This window comes from Erpetoichthys calabaricus, chromosome 6, assembly GCF_900747795.2.
Source record: "Erpetoichthys calabaricus chromosome 6, fErpCal1.3, whole genome shotgun sequence".
NCBI classification, from domain to species: Eukaryota; Metazoa; Chordata; class Cladistia; order Polypteriformes; family Polypteridae; genus Erpetoichthys; species Erpetoichthys calabaricus.
Window position 1 is genome coordinate 39,615,110 of NC_041399.2, and position 21,828 is coordinate 39,636,937.

General features: G+C 38.0%; 1 protein-coding gene across 2 annotated transcripts in view; it reads left to right on the forward strand.

The window, feature by feature from the left end:
- sntg1 (syntrophin, gamma 1) overlaps positions 1–21,828 on the forward strand; it is a 939,332-nt gene that overhangs the window by 631,761 nt on the left and 285,743 nt on the right. For both annotated transcript variants that reach the window (XM_051929377.1, XM_028803505.2), the window contains exons 5-6: positions 1,742–1,876; positions 18,629–18,685. In XM_051929377.1, the coding sequence (XP_051785337.1) occupies positions 1,742–1,876; positions 18,629–18,685 (192 nt within the window). The remainder of the gene's footprint in view (positions 1–1,741; positions 1,877–18,628; positions 18,686–21,828) is intronic.

Sequence of the window (21,828 nt, forward strand, 5' to 3'; positions counted from 1 at the left end):
CAATGGTATAAAAAGCCTGTGCTCCTAGAAATGCAGAGTTGGCGGTTTCGTTTTGCGGACGTGCTCACCCCCACTTGTCTATCAGCGGCTAAGCGAGTTTCTTTCTTGTTTGTCTTTCCTCACTTTGGCGACATGAGTCGCTTTCTTTCAGCTTCATGCTGTAGCCTCGCACTTCCGGGCCGGACAGACAGACACACACACTTCCACGTGTAGATGTTTATATATAAGAAGTGCATAGAATGCATCAGGCCATTAATCTTACCCAGGGTTCCTATGTTTTAATTTACACTATAAAGTAACTTTTTAGTGTTGGTAGCAATTAATGTAATAGCATTTGACCCAGATCAAACAAAGTGAATGTGTTTAGCCAGTCAGAGAAATTTTAGGGTTACTCCCCTCCCAATACAAAGGGGGGGGGATTTATTTGTAAAAGAATCAGAACATCACCATACAAACAACATTGAAAGTTCTCTCACAATCACTTGAGATGACATAGTGAGCGTAAATAAAACACAGCTTGCAACACAGGAGATTGTTAAAAGTAGAGGAAGAACGAGTATTGCAAGTCCTGATTGGCAAGAATATCATTTGCCAAATACCTATAACATTGGGACATGAGTGTTAAGCAGAATTCTTGAGAAATATGTTTTTTATATGGTCCACTGTAGCAATATTTAAGGACTGAGATCTGAATTTTAAAGGACAAGGGTGCATTTCATTCTGAGAAGTAAGTAAAATTATACAGAGCATGAATTTGGTGTTGCTTCCCATTAATGTGAGTCTTGACATATACTAATTTTTTAACATCTATTTTATTAAAATAAAGAAACAATTTTTGATAAACTAGTTTTTGCTTTTTCCAGTAGTCCCTTCCGGACACTTCTGAAGTATATGTCCTCTCTAGTGACCAACTATTTAAAAGTTTTAATTATGTATCTAATAAAACACATGAAAAAAATATTTCCTTGCATCATGGTACATCTCTTATGCCTGGTTTTATATGAATACAGTTGTATATGTTCAGCTGGGTATAAATTATAAAAATTTAAATTAAATGTTTTTGGGTAATTTGTGCTCTTGATGTGAAACTAATAAAATGTGTTGTATTTTTTGAATAACAAAAAACATAATCCAATCCTTTTTCGTTCTTCCTTTCCAGAGTAAAAAGAAATAATTGTTCATTATAAGAATATGATATTTTCTTTCATAAATGTAGTTATAATTACACTAATACACATATCAAATGTATATTAATATGAGAATATCATAACACTTTTTGTGGTATTCATAGATAGCACATTTTTTCACTTATGTAATATCAGTGATATTTGTGTTCTTCATTTCTCTTGATTTCTCTTGGAATAATTCACTTTCCTGGATCTTGGTGCTCACAATCATATAAAGGTGTAAATGTTATGACTATTAAAGTGGTGTAAGAAAATCTCCACTATGCATTAGAACTGAAAAAATAAAACTTCAAAAATCTAAATCTTTGGACCCATATGCATACATTTAAATAAGAAGTAAATGTACCGCCATGATGATAAATGAATTGTGTTTTGTTAAGTTGCATGGCCTGAAGCCATATGCACTTGAAACATTGCAAGCTCCTCAGATGGGTTTAGTGATTGTCTGGTGGGTCTGTTAGAAGATACTGTACATACATATTATGAAACTGTTGTATTTTGTGATAATGTTAAGAGGCACTGAATTGATGTAAGATTTGTTTTCTTTTTTCTAGACAAAGACTGGGGTTTACTTGCTACAGGATGGTAATCAGGAAGCCTTCAATGTTCGACTGCACTTAGCTAAAGACATTTTGACTATTCAGGAACAGGATGTTATCTGTGTATCTGGTGAACCATTTTATTCTAATGTAAGTAGAATATATATGTGTCACATCTATGTACATGATATTTTTAGGCATGATGAGTCATTTTCTATTTTATTCATTTTAGTTGTGTCCTACTGCAAGGGGTGAAGACATCTCTGAAGATCTGTAAAATGTATAATAACATCACACTACTGTGTCCTCTAGGGCACAAAGACATACATGCCCATATTATTGTTATTATGGTTTGACACATTACAAAACACTAAAATGTTATCTAAAATTTCTATCTATCTATATCTTCAAAGCACAATTTCAGTTTGTTCTTTACTCACAGCTTTGTTTTTCAAGCCACAGACATGAAATTTGCTATACAGGTACTTTGCAACATAAATCAAGTTTTAACATATAATTTTGGCTTTGCCCTGTGGAATGGGGCTTGAATAGGGATGCCAGAGAACGTGCTTTTATCAGGGCACATTGCGTAAAATTCCACAGTCTGATCTATCAACAGATAAAATCTAAAGATGCAGATTACAGTGGTAGTGTAACTGTTAACGTGCTTGGATTTTAATCCAGAAACTATAAGAGTTTTTATTTCTGTTCAATTCCTGTCCAGTACATTCAACTTTTTTTTTAATTAATGATTTTCCTAACTATTTTTGTCCTGGTCACAAGCCATCCCATTGGATGCCATTAGGTCTCCAGAGTTTTGTATAGTAAATTGGGGTTGCAAGTGTAAGCACTTCTCAGTACACCTACCTGGGCACAGCTTCTATTGTATGTCATATTTAAATGTGGGGTTATGACTACTGGTTATGACTGGGGTGACTCAGGGGCAGAACAAGTGGCCACAATCTTAATGGGCGGTGATGAAAGTGATTCTGTATTTATGAAGCAGATCCCTCTCATCATATCAAATTACCTTTTCCATTTCAAAAAAAACTACCACTCCCTTTGAGGCCGTTTTGTGCCTATCCAGTTAAAAAACTTCTCGGAGACAAGTGTAAAGTAAAAATGATATTTTGAAACAATATCTGGACAATGCCAGGGAACACAACTAGCCTTTATAGAAGGTGGAATAGAGAAGAAAGTCTCATTTACCAAGTATGAGATTTTATTAAACAGGATCTGATATGTTGTGGTAACACACTAAAGGTAATGAGCAAAATAGGCAGGTTTTGGATTTAATTCTTGTGAAACTGACACTAAAATTCATCTTGCAGGCAATTTTGCAATTGCATACTTTGAAACTTAATTAAGAGCTTTTAGGGCTTTTACACATTGTATTTATGGGTGGAAAGTAATGAATATTGTTTGCTAAAGCCTTATTCACACTGCCTGTTCTGTCAGGTAACTGGTAGATAAAGGAAAAAAAAGTTTTTACATGCATGAGATACAGTATGTGCATAAAAAGCAGAACAAGGGGGTCAAAACTGAAAGTACACGCAAAAGAGCACAGTGACAAACTTTGAATTCTTGAGAGTTTTGGTGTCTGCAGATCAGATAAGGATTTGAGTTCATAGCCGTCCTTTTATTGTGCTGTGTCGATTATGCATGGGTTATGACCTCAGAGGCCACGCCCCTAGCAACACTGTACACAGACCTAACGGCAGAATTAAACATTTGGGGACCCAATATAGATAGCACCAAATCAGGACACTTCTGTCTTTACCTTTGTTCTTTTGTGCAGCTGAATAATGCTTATAATATTTACTACACCAGTAAAATTAATTCTGTGTATGACTCTCATTTACATCAGTACAGAGAATGCAGTTTGTTTTTTTTTAAATGTGATATGTTACATATTTTTCACAAGAAGACACTCCAAAACACACCATCGTGCATATTACTGTGTTTTCTCCATAGCAAAATCTCAGTAAACTGAAATCTGCCGCTGGTAAACTCTGCCCCTCCACTGTTACTTAGCAGCCATCTTATCCTAGATGAGTATATGCATACTTCCAATGATTTCTTTTCACTAGGGATCTTTATTTAAATGTTTAATGACAGCCAGGTACATGCTAAATTGATGCATGAAAATGGTTTCAGACAGGCATGAATTTCGTGGGAAGTGAAATACAATTTATAGTGCAATTTTTTTTTTCCCCCAAGCGAAAGAGTTTTTCTGCAAATTCAGTTTCATGTAAATCATTTCCCTAGTCTCATAATGAATGGTTTAATAATGACTAACAACTCCAATGTCTCATCACTCCAATGTACTCTATGACTCAGGTGCCGCCGAGAGTGGCAGCCTTTTTAGCAGCTCCGTGTATGACTTTATTTTTCTATGTGAATTTCCCCTTGGGATTAATAAAGTATCTATCTATCTATCTATCTATCTATCTATCTATCTATCTATCTATCTATCTATCTATCTATCTATCTATCTATCTATCTATCTATCTATCTATCTATCTATCTATCTATCTATCTATCTATCTATCTATCTAATACTCAATCAGTTTGTATGCAATGTGGCCTGGTGGCTGAGATGTTAGAAATTAAGACAAACTTTAGCTGGTAAAATATTAGATGCAGGTAGTTGTCCCATGGCAGTGTACTTATAAATTGTCTTTGGGCAGTGTTCACTGTAGAAAGATGCCTTAGGAAATAAAGGTTATTTGTATATTTCAGGGTTAATAATAAGGACATAACACTTTAACAAAAATATAACACTCTATGAAAAAAACAGAACAAGTGAAAATTCTGAACATTAAGCAAAACACAACATTTGTTTTACTTCCATCAGATTCTGTCAGTCAAGCATATTGTATCTCTGCAGATCTTGTAATTGAATTAAGAGGGGTTATTTTTAGAATATCAGACTAGATTAAATGCAATTGAGAATGATTAAATTGACTTCTCATCTTAAAAAATAAAATCATAGTTTATCCATTTTACATTTTGCTAGCTTAGCCACACTGTAACAGGATTCATAATAATAAATATATCAGTGCAGTAGATTAAAAGTACACAAATCTGCACATTCCTGCTGTATGATTAGTTTTGACATAAAATTATTTGATCATTCATCCTTTTCAAATGGCTAATTCATTTTCATCTTCATTATGGGGCTATCGGGAGCTCCTTGTAAACTGTTGCATTGTAGATGAACTGGGAACAAAGAACACTTTTCATATTTTGAATTACTTTGATCTCCTAAATGAAACACCAAGCATGCGTGGCTAACAGTAAATAGCCCTCAAGAAATTGTGCAGAAAGCAAAAGTAAGTTTGGGGGTGCTTAGTGGAATGATTAAATTAATATGCTTTTAAACAAGTTGAGATACAAAAAGAGATGTAGCCGAGGTGGAAACCTTAAAACAAACCTTACTTTTATAATCAGAAGTCAGTACTTGTTGAACTTGATATTCATTGTTTAAATAAGAGTCACAGAAACTACAAATGGTGCAAAGTTAAAGTCTACATGGTATTCAGAAAGTTGGTTATTGAAACTTTCAAAGAACAAAAATTGTCTTTACAATTGGATTTTTTTAGTTGAACTTTTGGACTAATTTTTGTGTACAATTTCTTGTTAAAATAACTAACAAGATCTTACCATTGAAGAATCCTTATCTGAGAAGTGGTTTCTAGTAAAAATGGCTCCAACAGGAGAGTTCAGGGTAAGATGAATGTTGGCAGAATGAGGTAAGATGGCCAACCTTGCAGCATGAAGATCCTACTTATGCTATTGTGAGACCACAGAGGTTGCTAGGGGGGATTATGTCCACGCATGGAATGGCAGAGGTAGTATTATCTCTGGGCTGCTAGAGAGTACATGATCCCATGTAAGAATGTGTGTGGCCCTGTTGGCCCTGTCTGGTAGACCCATCTGTTCAAAGTTAAATAAAAGCCTTTGAGGGTTGTGACACCAAGAACCTCCAGACGGAGTTCTAGTCGATTGTTCCTGAAACAAATATAAAGTCCCCTTGGCTCTTCAAGTAAATTCTGAGTTTGGCTGGCAGATATTCTGGGATGTGGTTTAAAGTCTCCATATTAAAACTCTAGTCGGAACATAACCTACTTCTCTGACAAAATTTATTTTAAACAGCATTATACAGTTGTCATCTAAATTGGCCACCTCTTTTAGATCCTTCCATCTACCTACTTAAAAGACAGGTTCTCTTATATATTAAAGAAGCACAGTTTTAGTTAAGTAAATAATTTAACAGAATTAAGGTATCCACCAACATGCAGTGATGAAAAGTGACAGCAGACCCTGGTTAACCTTTGTGTTTTAGCACAGCAAGTTAAGTTACATGTTTTTTCACTCTGTATGAGGGCTAGGACTTATAAGGTCATGGATTTGGGACATGGAGTTGAACACTAAACTCCTACCCTGAATTAAGAAATGATCAACACTTCACCGAGGACAATGATGTTCAGCACGGGAGTGTGTAAGGCCGGCTGAGCAGCTCTGCTAGGTGATCCCCCTCCAAATGAGTTGCTCTGCTTAATACTTCCAAGCTGGGACATGAGGAACTTAGGGTGTGGGAGACTCTGTTCAAAATTTGGTGCGCAGTTTGGTACCAAAGGTGTCCCTCGAAATGTCCCTGTCAGAAATAAAAAGACCAAGATGTGGTTCGGTTTCTGTCTGCATTTTGTTTCTCCAAATTAAAAAAAGAAAAATCAGTGCAGAAAAGTTGCATATTTGTGATTAAAAAAAAAAAAGACATTAGCACAAGAAAGTTAGCTAATTATGATATTTCATTTGTTTTCTGGTTTGCTTTTGACTTTGTTTTGACTTTACATTATTAAATACTGTAACAATAGAGAATGACAAATATAAAGGGTCTGGGCACCAGAACCACATCAGAAAGCATGAGGCTCGCCTTTTTGTGCGCGCCCTTATTGAAGGATACTGTCTTGTACGTCCGTAATATACCTTTAATTTTCTCTGGTGGTAATACAGGCGTGCACGTCGGTAATATGCCTTTAATCTCCTCTGACAGTAATACTGGCTTGTATGTGGCTGTAATATGCGTCACTGTATTGTGTACCTTTAATTTCCTCTCGCAGTAATACTGGTTTGTATTTCCGTAAAACGCCTCTAACTTTCTCTGACAGTAATATCGCGCATCGCACCGTGCCCCGCGCATGCGCACTTGATCAGAAGACACCCACACACGGACACCTGGACGCACATAGGGATTTTATATATATACACTGTAGATTAGTGGTAGTCGTACTAGTTGTAGGACTTATTATTAATAATAATATTATTAGTAGTGGTAGTAGTACTGGTAGTATCCATCCATTTTGTATAGTAATAGAATTAAAATTGTTTTTATTGTTGTTGTATACTGTTGGCTATATCAAGTAACAAACAGGACATTGATACCCTGTACCATTATTATTTGGTTTGTATTTATAAAGGAAGCAAATCAGTTGTAATATCATTGTCATTAAATACCATTGAAGGCCAAATCCATGACTTGGCCTCCAGATTGCGGTAATCCTTTCAGTTACCAGTTTTTCAAAACTTCACCTCATTGAGACCTAGTTGAGGTCATCCATGGCTCAAGAGCATATAAGCAGCTTGGTTATCTGCATCCAGTCAGGCCTCATAGAGAAGCTGTCATATGATGACCTCACAGATGAGTTTGCCTTCAGAAAATGCAGGTGTGTGCAGCAAAAAGACTGAAGAAACCCCTAAACATTCACTTTCAAGTATTGATTATATAAAAAAAGTATTTGTATGTGACGTTAAAAGTTATAGTTAAATTTGTGATGTGTGCTTCATTGTTTATTTATTATTTATTGTTGAAATTACAGTAATGTAGTGGATTGAGGGAGGCCTGGGGTCTGGGTGGGTTTGGGGAGCGGCCCAGGAATATTCTGCTGAGGGCCCCTCTTTGTCAGTCTGTTTGTATGACAATTTAATTTTAGTGGCAGAGAGTTAAAGGCTGTTCAAAAAACTAAACAAAAAAAAAACAATTAGACAATATGTCAAAAATCAAATTAAAGAGATTATGTTTAATATTCAACTGTATATATTATGTCAAATAAAAAACTAGTGGCTAAAGCAGATATATTCAAACAAGAAGGGTGCTCCAAAAAATTTTTTTTTTACAAAGCCTTTCTTTTAAAAGTAGTTCAGACGCTACTTTAAATGGCATTCTTATATATTATGAATGCCAATATGTTATTTGTCACACAACATTCATCACATTCCCATCAAACAAGAAGCATCAAAGAGACCCAAAATAAGAATGACAAAAATAATAATATTCTCTTGTTGTTTCTGTTTAATTATTTATTTGCATTAATTTCATTCGTGTTGTAATAAACAATAAAATAGACCAGTGCTTCACAAATGTGGTCCTGGGGACCCACTGTGGCTGCAGGTTTTTGTTCCATCCAGCTTCTGTTTTTAATTGGACTCCTGGGCTAATTTGCTGAACTGCTATTTCTCAGATTCTGAGTTTTGGGAACAATACAGAAATTAGACTAAGTTTGATAAAAATATATATATATATATATACAGTATACTGTGTATATATATATATATATATATATATATATATATATATATATATATATATATATATACAGTACTGTGCACAAAAGTTTTAGGCAGTTGTGAAAAAATGCTGTAAACAAGGAATGCTTTCAGAAATATAAAAAATGATTGTTTATTGTTATCAATTTACAAAATGCAAAGTGAGTGAACAAAAGAAAAATCTAAATCAAATCAATATTTGGTGTTACTACCTTTTGCCTTCAAACCAGCATCAATTCTTATAGGTACACTTGCACAAAGTCAGGGACTTTGTAGGATTATAGTCAGGTGTGGGCGGCACGGTGGCGCAGTGGGTAGCGCTGCTGCCTCACAGTTGGGAGACCTGGGGACTTGGGTTCGCTTCCCGGGTCCTCCCTGCGTGGAGTTTGCATGTTCTCCCCGTGTCTGCGTGGGTTTCCTCCGGGCGCTCCAGACAGAATTCAAGCAATAAATAGCAAAGAAATTTAAAAAGTTTATTTTTATTTGTTTTTCTGGGTTCTCTTGGGCATTTCATCTTCATACTATAATGCCGTGCGTTGTTAGGTGCATGTTTCATATACTTTTAAATTATGTTACATCATGGAGGTTGTGTTAAAGGCGTCATCATTGTCACTGGTGCAGTACTAGAAGTTTATTTTTGGCTCCTTCATATTTGTATTATCACCAAATGGTTATTCATATTTTTGTCAGGTTTATTTTTATGCTGCTACTGTGTGGTATTTTCTCATTGTTGTCGCCATATTGTTAATATTGCTGTGCTGGTTGCCAGTCACATAGCATTTGATGTCATTGCTACCAGCCTGTATAAAATGGTGCAACACAGCAACTTGCATTCAAGTTTTTGCAAAAACTATAACAAACAATGAATATTTTGGTTACAGTTTTTCTGCATAAAATAACAAATATTGTTATTTTAAATAATGTAGGCTCGACAAATCCCAGCTTTATTCCTGACAATGCTAGAAAATGCTGCATATTTAAAGAAAACCTGTTTGCATGAAAGCAAAACGCCATGGAATTTATCTATTTCATTATTGTAAAATCTTTGCAAAATTATGGAAATTTTAAACATACGGATTCTAACAACAGTTTGACAGGGTGTACACATAATGGAAATACAAGCATTTATTGTTATAATTATTGCACATGAACCTCTTAAACTTTTGGAGAAAATCCCATGCCGATTTCAGAAAGTAAAAGGTAAAAATTACAGCTGATGTGGAGACCTTAAAAATCCTATTATTTAGATCTTAACTTGCATTTTTATTTATTTTAATACCACCTTCATTGAGGTTTTTGATTGTGAGAAAAGTCAACTTAACTGCCTAATAGTTTTCTGAAACCATCTCTACATCGAATTGTAATTTGCTTTCTGTAATTTGTGGTCTTTTCCGTTGTAGTGGATTACATATCTAGCATACAGTAAAAGTTGATAAATATGTATGTCTTTATTTGTAAGTTTTGATGCTTACCTAATCAAAACCACCATCCAAGTCTGTAGGACTGACTTAGTATGTGAATTTATGAGCATGTATCAAGCCGGTTTGGCTATGTTTGCACTTGCATGAGCCTATAAGCCATCTTCCACAAGGCCATAAACTGCCTAAACAATCCAACTGAGGGATGAGTTGTACCTGAGCCAGGAAGGGACAGGTAAACTAATTCTATTGGTCTAAAGTATGGCTGTTTGTGATTGGCTTTGAATAAGAGGCCATTTTGTACCATGACATCCCATTGGTTTGTGATTTTTCATAAGAATGGTCTTAAGTTGGTCACCTTGCCTTTATCTGTCCCTCTCACCATCTGACCATGAAGAGAAGACCATGATGTATAAATAAAATGTGTATTATTATTATTATTAACTGTATCTCGGCATCCATATTGAGAAAGACATTTGGCCTGTTCCATTCAAAGGCGATGTGGTAGCAAAGCAAGCTAGACTGAAAATGAGCCAAGAGCCGCCTATGGAAGCAAGATGCAGTGCTGCTTAGGCTGTAATGGTACGAGTTTCATGCATTCACATTGTACTCTGCTTCCTTAATAAATTTGGGAATAAAAATAATTAAATCTATAACTTAACTCCTGCATGTTTCTTTACGGGCAGCACGGTGGCACAGTGGGTAGCGCTGCTGCCTTGCAGTTGGGAGACCTGGGGACCTGGGTTCGCTTCCCAGGTCCTCCCTGCGTGGAGTTTGCATGTTCTCCCCATGTCTGCGTGGGTTTCCTCTGGGCGCTCGGGTTTCCTCTGGGCGCTCCGGTTTCCTCCCACAGTCCAAAGACATGCTGGTTAGGTGGATTGGCGATTCTAAATTGGCCCTAGTGTGTGCTTGGTGTTTGTGTGTGTCCTGCGGTGGGTTGGCAGCCTGCCCGGGATTGGTTCCTGCCTTGTTCCCTGGGATTGGCTCCAGCAGACCCCCGTGACTCTGTGTTCGGATTCAGCGGATTGGATGATGGATGGATGTTTCTTTACTCTTCTAACTGCCTGAGGTTACAGATGCAGAAGGGTGAGGAAGTGCTAAAGTATGTGACCCCAGAGTGGTAAGTGTATGGGATTTAAAACATTTTACTATAGTCCACACAACAAACAATATAAAGAAAGAAAACAGGATGACCATAGGACCCTGTGTGACAAAACATCTATACCTTTTCACAACTTGCAGTCTGAATGCTGAGGATTGTAAAAGAAAAAAATCTGCTAGGAGGCTGCTTTAGAATACAACATTTAATCACATCTGCGGTGGGCTGTTGCCCTGCCCGGGGTTTGTTTTCCTGCCTTGCGCCCTGTGTTGGCTGGGATTGGCTCCAGCAGACTCCTGTGATCCTGTAGTTAGGATATAGTGGGTTGGATAATGGATGGATGGATGGATTTAATCACATTAAGATATAAGATATAATGTTTGCATGAATTAATTTCAGACCTTTAGAAAATGCTGTGATGAGAACCAACTTTCCTGACAAGCATTGTGCATCAGCATTTGTAAGGAGTAACATTTGTAATGTGTTACATTTTACTTCACGACTCGCTAATTTGTCCCAAGTGTCTGCTGTTTTCTGTGCAAAGAAATATACTTTTTTTTGTTTGCTTATTTGAAATTCACTCTTAATCAGCTACCATCTGTGCCCCTGTTTTATAGGGGAAAGTCTGCCATTTAACATAAGCATTTGTATAGAGTCAGTTCCTACTATCTTTTCTTGCACCAATCTTTGAGTTCTGAAGCAAGTCACATATTTTGTCCTTTATACTCCAAAAAAATCTAAAATACTTGGTAAAATATGAAGTTCTACCAAGTTAAATTTTTAAATATTTTATTATTACTGTGGATGTGTCTTTGCTGGTCCGGAGTCATATCATGTCCTTCATCCCTCCCACCTTTGATGCACACCAATTTGCTTGCAGGGCTAACAGTTCTACTGAGGACACTGTTGCTGCTGCTCCTCATGCTACCCTGTCCCATCTGGAGCACCAGGGGAGCTACGCATGTCTCCTCTTTATTGATTTTAGCTCTGCTTTTAACACCATCCTCTCTCACTGATTGCTGCTGCTACACCTGGGACTCCCGTACTCCACCTGTATATGGATTAAAGACTTCCTGACAGACCGCACACAAAAGATTAGGGTGGGCCCTCACATCTCCTCGGCCATCAGCATCAGCACCGGTTCTCCTCAGGGCTGTGTGCTGAGTCCCTTGCTCTTCACGCTGTACACACATGACTGCGCCCCCGCCCACCACAGCAACACCATCATCAAATCTGCAGATGACACCACTGCGGTGGGGCTGATCTCTGGGGAGGATGAATCCACCTACAGGGATAAAGTGGAGCAGCTTACAGCATGGTGCACTGACAACAACCTGCTCCTGAACACAATTAAGACCAAGGAGCTCATTGTGGACTTCAGGAAAAAGAAAATGGACATCAAACCACTCTACATCGGAGGGGACTGTATGGAGAGGGTGTCAAACTTCCGCTTCTTGGGAGTCCACATGGAAGACCTGTCCTGGGGTGTGAACACAAAGCTGAGCTGACAAAGAAGGCTCAGCAGAGACTTTATTTCCTGAGAGTCCTCAGGAAAAATAACATCCCCCAAAAACTGCTGGTGTCCTTCTATCGCTGCTCTATCGAGAGTATCCTGTGGTACTGCCTCTGCGTGTGGTTTTCCAGCTGCACAACAGCGCAGAGGAAAATACTTCAGTGGATCGTAAAGAGTGCCAGGCAGATCATCGGCTGCTCTTTACCCTCTCTGGATGAACTGCACAGCTCTCGCTGCCTCAGGAAAGCAGAAAATACCTTAAAAGACTCCTCACACCCCGCTCATGACATGTTCCAACTGTTGCTATCAGGCAAAAGATATAGGAGCATTAAAACAAAGACTATTAGACTGAATAACAGTTTCTATCCTGTTGCTATTAGGCCACTGAATGCCACCTAATCACCTTCAATGCAGCAGTGCAATAGATGACATCTTGTGCAATAGTGTTCATGTGCAATTAAGGTCTTATGTTGAATGTTTGTGTTCTACCTTATTTCTTCTTATCCTTTATTATCCTTTTTTAATCATATTTTATTTATATTTTGACATCACAGGGACTGCACCTAATTGCATTGTATTTGTTACAATAAAGATATTCTGATTCTGCTATATAGATACTGTATGTTCAGAATTTTTGTATTCAGTGCATTTCTGCTTTTATCCTGTTCCTCTTGCATGTAGAACAAGAACATGCACCAAAATATAGAAGCATAAATATAAGATTTATTTATTAATTTTTAAGATAACCAGAGGCTATTATCCTAGGAATAAACAGTAGAGTGTGCATCTGTTTATTACAAAACACACACCAACACTGACTCACTTTAGTGTTGCCAGTCAACTCAATAAACAAGTCTTTGGGTAAAAAACTAGAGTACTGAGAAGAGAACAAATGGTCAGTATATAGTTTCTTGGAATTACAATAGCCTTTGTTTGAGAATCACAATTTAATTATGAAAGCCACAAGTAATAATTTCATCTACAGACTGTCAGTGTATCAGAAGGAAGCTAACATTTCAAAATGGCTACTCACAATTCAATTCAGGGTCACAGGCTGGTACTTATCATGGCAGTATTGAAAGCAAAGCTGAAACTGTCTTGAACTTAGTGCCAGTCCACTGCAGAACCCAATTTAGAATTGTCAGTTAACCTAAGATTCATTTAATGTAGGAGGAGCTCTACTTAGGCATTAAACAGATGCAGAATGCAATCCTGAGGCACTGGATCCTTGAGGCAGCAGCACCCACTAACATGCCATGTTAGATATGTAAAAATATAGAAGTGGTCCAGAGTAGGTATATAATCATTCAAATTAATTATCATGTAAGCCTTCACTAGCAGGAAACTTGATATGAATCATAAAACATTGTTACACAGATACAAGAAATTAAGTTAAGACACAACAGCTGACAACTAATGTTTTCATAAGTACACACACTCAAGACTAGCACAAAAGAGAATAAATACCTTTAACAGTACACAAAATAATTAGTCAGAATTCAGCAGCATCCCTACAAGTAACAGAATTCAGAATGCGTATAGCTCTAGCAATAAAAGAGTTCTTAAAGCTGCTGCTCTTTACCCTTGGGAGCCTAAATGGACAGCCCGATGGCAACAGCTGAAATTTAGGAAAAAGAGGATGGCCATTGTTTAAAACATTTGAATAGGCCTTCTTTCTGACCTGTTTGAAATAGAGCTCAGTGACAGAGGTCTGCTTCAAAATTTTTGCAAATTTGTTAAGATAATTTATATTCTTAATGCGGAGGTTCTCCAAACAACCAATACAAGAAAATGTAACAGCAGATTCAATAAAAGACATATAAGAATGTGTCATTATGGTTTTGTCCACTTTACTTTCAAACTGTTCAGTTTCTTAAGAAAAAATAGCTATGTCTGCCCCTTCTTAGAAATTTCTTCAACATTAAGATTATAGGTTAGCCTACTATCAATGATTACCCCTAGATATTTGTAGTGCTCCACCATGTCCACTGCCTCCCCTTTTATTGTTGTTGACAGAGTGGAAGGAGGGGAGGACCTGAGATCAACAACCATTTCCTTTGTCTTAAAGATATTTAGCCTTAAAAAGGAATAATCACTCCATTGAACAAACGCATCAACAACAGGTTCATCTGTACCATCTGTCCTCCTTATCTTGTAGAAGACCCCTAATGAGAGAGTCATCTGTAGATTTCAGGATATGTCTGTCCTTGTGTGAACTCCTGCAGTCGTTTGTGTATAAAGGTAACCAGATGAGGAGACAGACGACAGCCTTGACATGACCAAGTGGATGATTTAAGACTATCAGTAAATGAAGCATTAATAATCAATCTTTGTATTCTATTTGTTAAAAAGTCTTGAATCCACCCCGCCAAGTTAGGCTCTAAACAGAATTTATCAGTTTGTCAACTAAAATTTGGTTCTGATGAGAAATCTATAAACAGAAATCTTGCATGGTTTTTATTATACAGTACTTTCAATGTGCTTATACAGTAAATTCAGAAATATTGCTGTGGCACCCATCACTCCCTGTCTTTGACCTTCCAGATAGGTCTCAGCTTGTTTAGCAGCTCTGTCTTAATTAGCGGAAGTAGTGCTGCAATCTATTCTGTTTTAATATTTTAAAATGAAAGGAGTCATATGTAACTGTGCAACAGTGAGATGTTTGAGCATTTCATTCACCTGCTGAATGTATCACTCTCTCTCATTTATACTTCCTAGTGGCACATGGATTTATATTCTGTTTTGGTAGTAAAATAAAAATGCACTAAGCTTTGTCCTTACAGTAACTGCTACGTTTAATGTTAAAGATAATATAAATGTTGAAATTCATGATTCAATAAATTTCTGTTGATTTCAATCACTAACTTGTACGTGTCTTGTACAGCTGGAGGCAAGTTGAATGTAGTTTAAATATTTTTGTTTAGTTTCAAAGAGTTTAAGATCAGAATTTAGAAATTTGTCTCTTTACATGTTCAGTTAAATGTTTATACTAGAGATTTCAAAGATTGATCATTAAACTCTGTTTTGGCATGAGGACTAAATTTTCTTTTTAGTTCTTGTACCATTCTCAGACTGTGTGAATCAACTGGCTGGAATCTTCACTAGGATTTTTAACCAGTCCCTGTCCCAGGCCACTGTCCCATCCTGCCTCAAGTCCTCCATCATTGTTCCGCTGCTGACAAAAAATCCATCACAAACAGTCTGAATGATTTCCGTCCAGTGGCACTCACATCTGTCATCATGATGAGCTTTGAGAAACTGATGCGGAATCATATCATCACCTGCCTGCCAGCAGACCCATTTCAATTTGCTTACAAAGCAAAGAGATCCACGGAGGATGCTGTGGCCACAGGGCGGCACGGTGGCGCAGTGGGTAGTGCTGCTGCCTCGCAGTTGGGAGACCTGGGGACCTGGGTTCGATTCCCGGGTCCTCCCTACGTGGAGTTTGCATGTTCTCCCCGTGTCTGCGTGGGTTTCCTCCGGGCGCTCCGGTTTCCTCCCACACTCCAAAGACATGCAGGTTAGGTGGATTGGCGATTCTAAATTGGCCCTAGTGTGTGCTTGGTGTGTGGGTGTGTTTGTGTGTGTCCTGCGGTGGGTTGGCACCCTGCCCGGGATTGGTTCCCTGCCTTGTGCCCTGTGTTGGCTGGAATTGGCTCCAGCAGACCCCCGTGACCCTGTTTGGATTCAGCGGGTTGGAAAATGGATGGATGGATGGATGCTGTGGCCACAGCCCTTCATGCTGCCCTGACCCACCTGGAGCAGCAGGGGAGTTACGCCAGACTGCTCTTTGTGGACTTCAGTTCAGTGTTTAACACCATCCTCCCACAATGACTGGTGTCCAAACTGGCAGATCTGGGACTTCCATTACTCACCTGCAGTTGGATACTGGACTTCCTGTCTGGTCGCTCCCAGAGGGTCAGGCTGGGTTCCCACACCTCCACTGCTGTCAGCCTCAACACTGGGACGCCGCAGGGTTGTGTGCTCAGCCCGCTCTTCTACACCCTCTACACATATGACTGTGTTCCCATTTACCATAGCAACAAGATCATAAAGTTCGCGGATGACACAACGGTGGTCGGACTCATCTCGGGCAAAGAGGGAGAACTGACATACAGGGACGAGGTGGAGCGGCTGTCAGAGTGGTGCAGAGTCAATAACCTGCTCCTCAACACCACAAAAATAAAGGAGCTTGTTATTGACTTTAGAAAAAACAAAACTGACATCCAACCACTCATCATTGACGGGGCCTGTGTGGAGAGGGTCCAGGTGTTCAGGTTTCTGGGCACAGAGGTGGAGGATGACCTGACCTGGAGCACCAACACCAAGGAGCTGCTGAAGAAGGCGCAGCAGAGACTGTATTTTCTAAGAATCCTCAGAAAGAACCATCTCCCCAAAAATCTGCTCCTTGCCTTTTATCACTGTTCCATCGAGAGTGTGCTTACGTACGGACTGTGTGTGTGGTATTGCAGCTACACTTCCTCAGAAAGGAAAGCACTCCACAGGGTCATCAGGACAGCGGAGAGAACAATTGGTTGTACCCTCCCCACTCTGGAAGAAATCTACACCTCCTGATGCCGCAAAAAAACAATTGACATTTCACAGGATTCATCACATCCCGGTCATTGCCTCTTCCAGCTTTTGCCATTGGGCAAGAGGTACAGAGCAATGAAAACCAAGACAAACCACCTTAAAAATATCTTTTATCCAAAAGAAATCATGGCCCTGAACTCATCATACTCCCAATGTGCAATATAGACCTTACGTCAACCAGTGCAATTTGTACATTTAACCAGTGCAATTGGTATATATAACAAGTGCAATTTGTATATTTTGTAAAGTATTTTTATCACCATTCGGTTTGTTATTATTTTCTCTCTTCTTGTTTTTTTAACTCTTATGCCTCATACTGAGTCGACTGCACTTTCAATTTTGTTGTTCCTTTGTAAAATCTATCTATCATTCACCTGCATCAACTATACCCAGACCTTTAAAGTTATGCCATCCAAGCTTGTTAGTTATGCTGAGACATTTGAGATCCATTAATGTTGTTAAAAGACTATTACTCATGGAAACAATGTGCCCACTGTGGGCATTGCCTACTGGCATGGCAGGCTATTATGGTTATCTCATGTGTATTTGATGTCAGGCTCTAATTGAGATCTGGCAGTTATATTTATGCCACTGATGTTATTAAAATATCATTAACACAATGAAAACCCCAACTCTCTTTGGTGATCTGCTAAGGATGCATAATCTACAAATCATGTACTGTGACTTACAGATAGGTAGAATGTTTGCGGGAGAAAAAGTTATGTGGTCTACCCTTCTGCAATTTGTGTATTTGTCTGACTCTGTAGTAGGCATCAAATAGCACATTTAAAATCTGCTGCGTTTAAGAAAGAGAGCTTTAACTGTATACTTCATGTTTTTGAAAAAAAAGGTACCAGCTTACTTAAAAGTAATATGAAAACCTGGGTAGACTTGCACCAAAGCATCTTGTTTTCTTGTACAATTATTTTCTTTTTATAAATCAGTAATATTTTGCAGATGGATTGATGTGTCTTTGCCTTTTCATGTTTTGGAGTTCTTTGCACGCCAGTTTTGTAGGTATACATTATTCTGCGGTCCTGGGATATTAGTGGTCATGGCCTTTAACAGGAACTAGGCTAAATCACCACATATAAAGTCAATAAATACAAAATAGTGTAGAATAGAAGAGTGTGACACAAATCATGCTTATGAGGGCACTGTGTGCAAGGCTGAAATAATAAACAGCTGTATTCCTTTTATTCTGCGTCTTGTATTGCTGTCATGTGTACTTTAATGATAATAAATTATTCAGGTTTTCACAAGCTGTATGGCCCCTGGTCAAGGATGCTTGCATGTTTCTAATTATAATTTGGTTCTTACAAACAAGCCAAAGATTTGTTTTTAATGCTACATTATCAAAGAGCAAATAAAAAATGAGTACATTGTTTGGAACATAGAAAATCCCCAATGGCAGACCACTACACTATCAACACTACAATTTTTTTAAAATTAGAAATGGTACAATTTACAAAAGAAGCTGCAGTGTTGTATTTGGGTTTCCCTAAAGTGTTATGTGAGCTTGAAAAATGTACTCAGAATATACAGTATAAATTTACACAATATCTATAAAAAAGGTAACTATTCTGAAGCACTACCTGCAATTGCTAAAACACTTCTCAGAAAAGATTGCAGATCATACACTGAATGTAATTTTTCTTTTTTTATTACAGGAAAGAACAGTGACAATCAGAAGACAAGCTATTGGAGGATTTGGTCTCAGTATAAAGGTTCTTAATTCTAAAAGATATTACTGCTTAGTCTTGATAATATGCAAGCAGCATGTAAATATATACTCTCTCTCTCTGTATATATATATATATATATATATATATATATATATATATATATATATATATATATATATATAAATATATACAGTAAATATACAGATGTGGACAAACTTATTAGTACCCTTACAGCTCATTGAAAAAGTGCTGTATGACTCCTAAAACAAGATTCAATGAAAAGCAATTGTCCCGTGTATATCTGCATGTCTTCGACATGTCATCAAGAAAAGCAAAGCAAGTGTGAAAAGAGACCAAGTGGATTGGAGTGATTTTTTGTCATACTAACCGTTTTCTTCAATTAGTATCACACGTCTCCAATCATGCAATTAGTCACTCAGTTTATTTAAATGGAGAAAAGTTGTCTGCTGTTTGGTAACATCATGCGTACCACAGTGATCACAGAGCAGAAAAAGCAAAGAGTTGTCTGAGGAGATCAGAAAGAAAATCATAGACAAGCATGTGGAAAGCAAAGGCTATAAGATCATTACCAGGCATCTTGATGTTCCTGTGACAACATAACAAAGCCAGACTGGAATTTACTAAAATGCATAATAACAAGCCAGAAAGCTGGAGCTTTTTGGCAAATCACATCAGTTCTGCGTCCACAGATGAAAAAATGAAACTTTCAATGAATGTGGATTTTTTTTTTTTTTTTTGTGGAGGGTTACCAACAAATTTGTTCATGCGTATGTGTACTGTGCATATATTTATATATATATATATATATACAGTACATATATATACATATATATATATATATATATATATATATACATACATATATATATATATATATATATATATATACATATATATATATATATATATACTAGGGGCCTTTGCCCCCTGCTCGCTTTGTGAGCCCACCCCCTCCCCCCGACTGCACCACACAACCGCCAGTTCGCGTCTCTGCTGCTCGTGTTGTGAAGGCTGTGGCGGAACGCTCGCTTTGGAGATGCGGACGGTTCACATGCTTACTTACTGCTCCTCCTGCCATGCTGCGTGTTCTGCTTCTTGCGCTGCGTGTCGATCATTTCAAAGCCTGTACAGCAGCTGTCCTCGCTTTGCTGCATTTACTCCCCCCCCCAGATGCCCCCCCTCCCATTTGGGGTGCGCTAAGTGCCTGCCATTTCGCGTCTCTGTCGCTCACGTTGTGAAGGGTTGGGGGGGGGGGGCTGAACGCAAGCTAAGGGGATGCAGACAGAGATGCTGCTGTCCTTCTGCTGCTGAGCTGCGTGTTCTGCTTGTTGCGCTGCACGTCAATCATTTAAAACCCAGCGCAGCAGCTGTCCTTTGGTCTCACTGCTTTGTCTTGCGGGACGTCAGTGTCTCTTGTAGGATGTCCGGGCTGATTATTACTTTCCTTATTTTCTGAATTTGCACATAGATTATTATTGTTCTAGTGTTCTCTTTTTTGCCTTCTTTTCTCTTCCAACGCTTTCGTGTCTCTTTTCGATGTGTTGCTCTTTCTTCTTCGCTTAGTCGTTCACATGCCATCTAGAACGTATAACATTTTTAAGAGCTGGGAGCACATGAAGTGTGTCTGCCAAAAACTTTCCAACAACTGCGAGGTTAGATGTCTGTGAACTTCTTTTAAATTGTAAGTAGGGTGTGACAAACTGCTTCCAAAGGTTGTAATGTCTAGTCTCGTGTGACGTCAAAGATCATGTCTCGACCCAAGATTTTTTTATATAATAGATAGATATATAGCAAAAGAGAGAGAAAGTACATAAATATTTATAGTGATAGATATAAAATTGTGTAAATGAAAGTTGCATAATTCTGAGATGTGAATAAATGTGGTTACAAAAGTTTTAAAAAAGCAAACACAAAATAAGTTGATGTGTTTAAAATAATCAAAATGCAGGAAATAATGGCTTTTAGACCAACTATCAGGAAGTAAATTATTTTACAGTCAACCAAAAATCAGACAAATGCATTGAAAATAATCAAAGTGCCTGGCAACACAGCCTCAAAATAACATCTTGTAAGTTTAAGGAAGCAATCACTTTGAAAGTCTGAATTGAGCAGTCAAAATTTTGAATGTTATTTTTATGTAATCAACTGCACTACTGCTGTTTCATATACTGTCAAGGGCCTTACACAAAGCTGACATGGTGTAAAAGTAAAGCTTTTCTTCCTAAAAAATCAGCACAATAAGACTGAATATTGTTTGCCCTTTCTTTGTGACATACAATTATACTTTATTGTTGATATCTTGTTTTATTAACTGATTGCATGGGAAATTGGTGGAAGAGATGGAATTATCTGTACATTTCAGTGTGGAAAGAAAAGTTTGGGTTATTTTAATCAGTTGTTCCATTCAAACTGATTGTTATCATAATTTTATTTTGCACTTACATTGCTGGCACTTGATTCTGACTGCACAGCAGGCTGTTTTGGTACTGGCTACCTATACTTAATGATTTAGATATATACCTCGACTGCATTTTTCATCAGTAGAGTACAGTAACTTTTTCTTTTACAAAACTGTATAATTTTGTTTTTCTTTTTAGCAAAGGTATGTCAAGGGGATTTTGTACTATAAACTTCGTAAGGAGAATAAATAAATAGATGGATGGATAACGGTCCAGTTAATAAATAATAATTAATAATTCCTTTGGGATGGGCGGCACGGTGGCGCAGTGGTAGCACTGCTGCCTCGCAGTTAGGAGACCCGGGTTCGCTTCCCGGGTCCTCCCTGCGTTGAGTTTGCATGTTCTCCCCATGTCTGCATGGGTTTCCTCTGGGCGCTCCTGTTTCCTCCCACAGTCCAAAGACATGCAGGTTAGGTTGGTTGGTGATTCTAAATTGGCCCTAGTGTGTGCTGGGTGTGTTTGTGTGTGTCCTGTGGTGGGTTGGCACCCTGCCCAGGATTGGTTCCCTGCCTTGTGCCCTGTGTTGGCTGGGATTGGCTCCAGCAGACCCCCGTGACCCTGTGTTCGGATTCAGCGGGTTGGAAAATGGATGGATGGATTCCTTTGGGCAATCAAATGTGGAAGCATTTTTCAAAATATTGCAAATATGCCATAGTTACATTTGCTCTAAGTCAGTACAAAGACCAGAGAGGGAGAAAAAAGCAG